The sequence below is a fragment of the Anneissia japonica genome, unplaced genomic scaffold, assembly GCF_011630105.1.
Source record: "Anneissia japonica isolate Jap-2015-1 unplaced genomic scaffold, ASM1163010v1 scaffold3940_len624931_cov186, whole genome shotgun sequence".
Taxonomy (NCBI): domain Eukaryota; kingdom Metazoa; phylum Echinodermata; class Crinoidea; order Comatulida; family Comatulidae; genus Anneissia; species Anneissia japonica.
Genome location: NW_022713530.1, coordinates 271,635 through 272,876, shown reverse-complemented (window position 1 = coordinate 272,876; position 1,242 = coordinate 271,635). Strand labels below are relative to the sequence as shown.

Sequence of the window (1,242 nt, the reverse complement as noted above, 5' to 3'; positions counted from 1 at the left end):
TACTACTACTATTGTATTATTATTATTATTATTATCATCATCATCATCATCATTATCATCATATGGTATTTTTACTATAAGATATATGTTTATGGAAATTATTTTTGCCCTATCTGACGTGTTATCGTATACTGATGTCTCAGTACGTTCTATTGCAATAAAAAAAATTGTTATAAATGTTGCTATAGACTATGATTATCAGATATTTACCTTTCGTTGGGACACATTAAATATTTAATTATTATTTTCTTCATTAGATTATGCCAGGACGAATCAATCGTCTATTTAAACGCAAATCTCAAGGAAGTCAAAAAAGGTAAAAAAAAAGGGTTTTTACTGTATAATAAACGTGTTTGCATGTGCAGTATGTTTTGATATTAAATAAAAGTTGATGGGAATACATTCAGACATGTTTAAGTATTATTATAATGATATATAATATTTGACATTTATTATACATGACGCTGATAATTAAATAGTGTATAAGAAATTTGTAATATGATATAGATATGTATTAGCTATAGTTTTTTTTTATTCCACAGACGGTCCGCATTTGCCAGTTTCTTCAACAAATACTTCAAATGTTGTTTCACTGTTGAGGGATCCGAGGTTGATGGATATCTTAAACCATCTACTCAACACCAGGTTTGGATCAAAGTGCCGTCACATATCCGAGTTATACTGCTGAGGATTATGTATGGTATTGCCGTGGACCTTCCATGTGCTGCCATCGCGTACTGTGATTCTGATCCACAATTTGACATCGTGATCCGACAATACGCTAGGGCACTTATACTACTTGATGGCAGCTATTTCGATAGCAGCATTGATGTTGTGGAAGATATGGAACCAGACCACTTGGCTGCACTTAATCTCATCCGGAAGTGCTTCTCTATGGACGTGATCAATTACGTCCCAGCTCTGAAACAACCTATCGTTGTCGAAGGAAGTTTTGCAAATTGTAAATTAAAGTTCGGTGATGATGTTCTTACAAGATCTGTTCAGAAAGCCCTTGTAGAAAACAAAGACCACGTAATCGACCCGAAGCTTTCATTTGCCAGTATTTTACAGTGGCATCGTGCACATCTCGAATCATCTGCTACCAAATTGTTCCAATTGGTGAATGGAGGATTCAGTTCGACGACTAAGACATATGAGGTACAGCATCATAGGCTTAAAATTTAATATTTCTGATTAAAATTAACTTATAATTAATAATGTTATCAAAGGATTTCTTATGGC

At 33.7% G+C, this 1,242-nt stretch overlaps 1 protein-coding gene across 1 annotated transcript in view; it reads left to right on the top strand.

Moving 5' to 3' along the window:
- Window positions 1–260: 260 nt before the first annotated feature.
- Window positions 261–1,242, top strand: part of LOC117108482 — a 22,134-nt gene continuing 21,152 nt past the window's right edge. Inside the window, exons 1-2 of the mRNA XM_033250497.1 lie at window positions 261–316; window positions 543–1,158. Coding sequence (XP_033106388.1) covers window positions 261–316; window positions 543–1,158 — 672 coding nt within the window. The remainder of the gene's footprint in view (window positions 317–542; window positions 1,159–1,242) is intronic.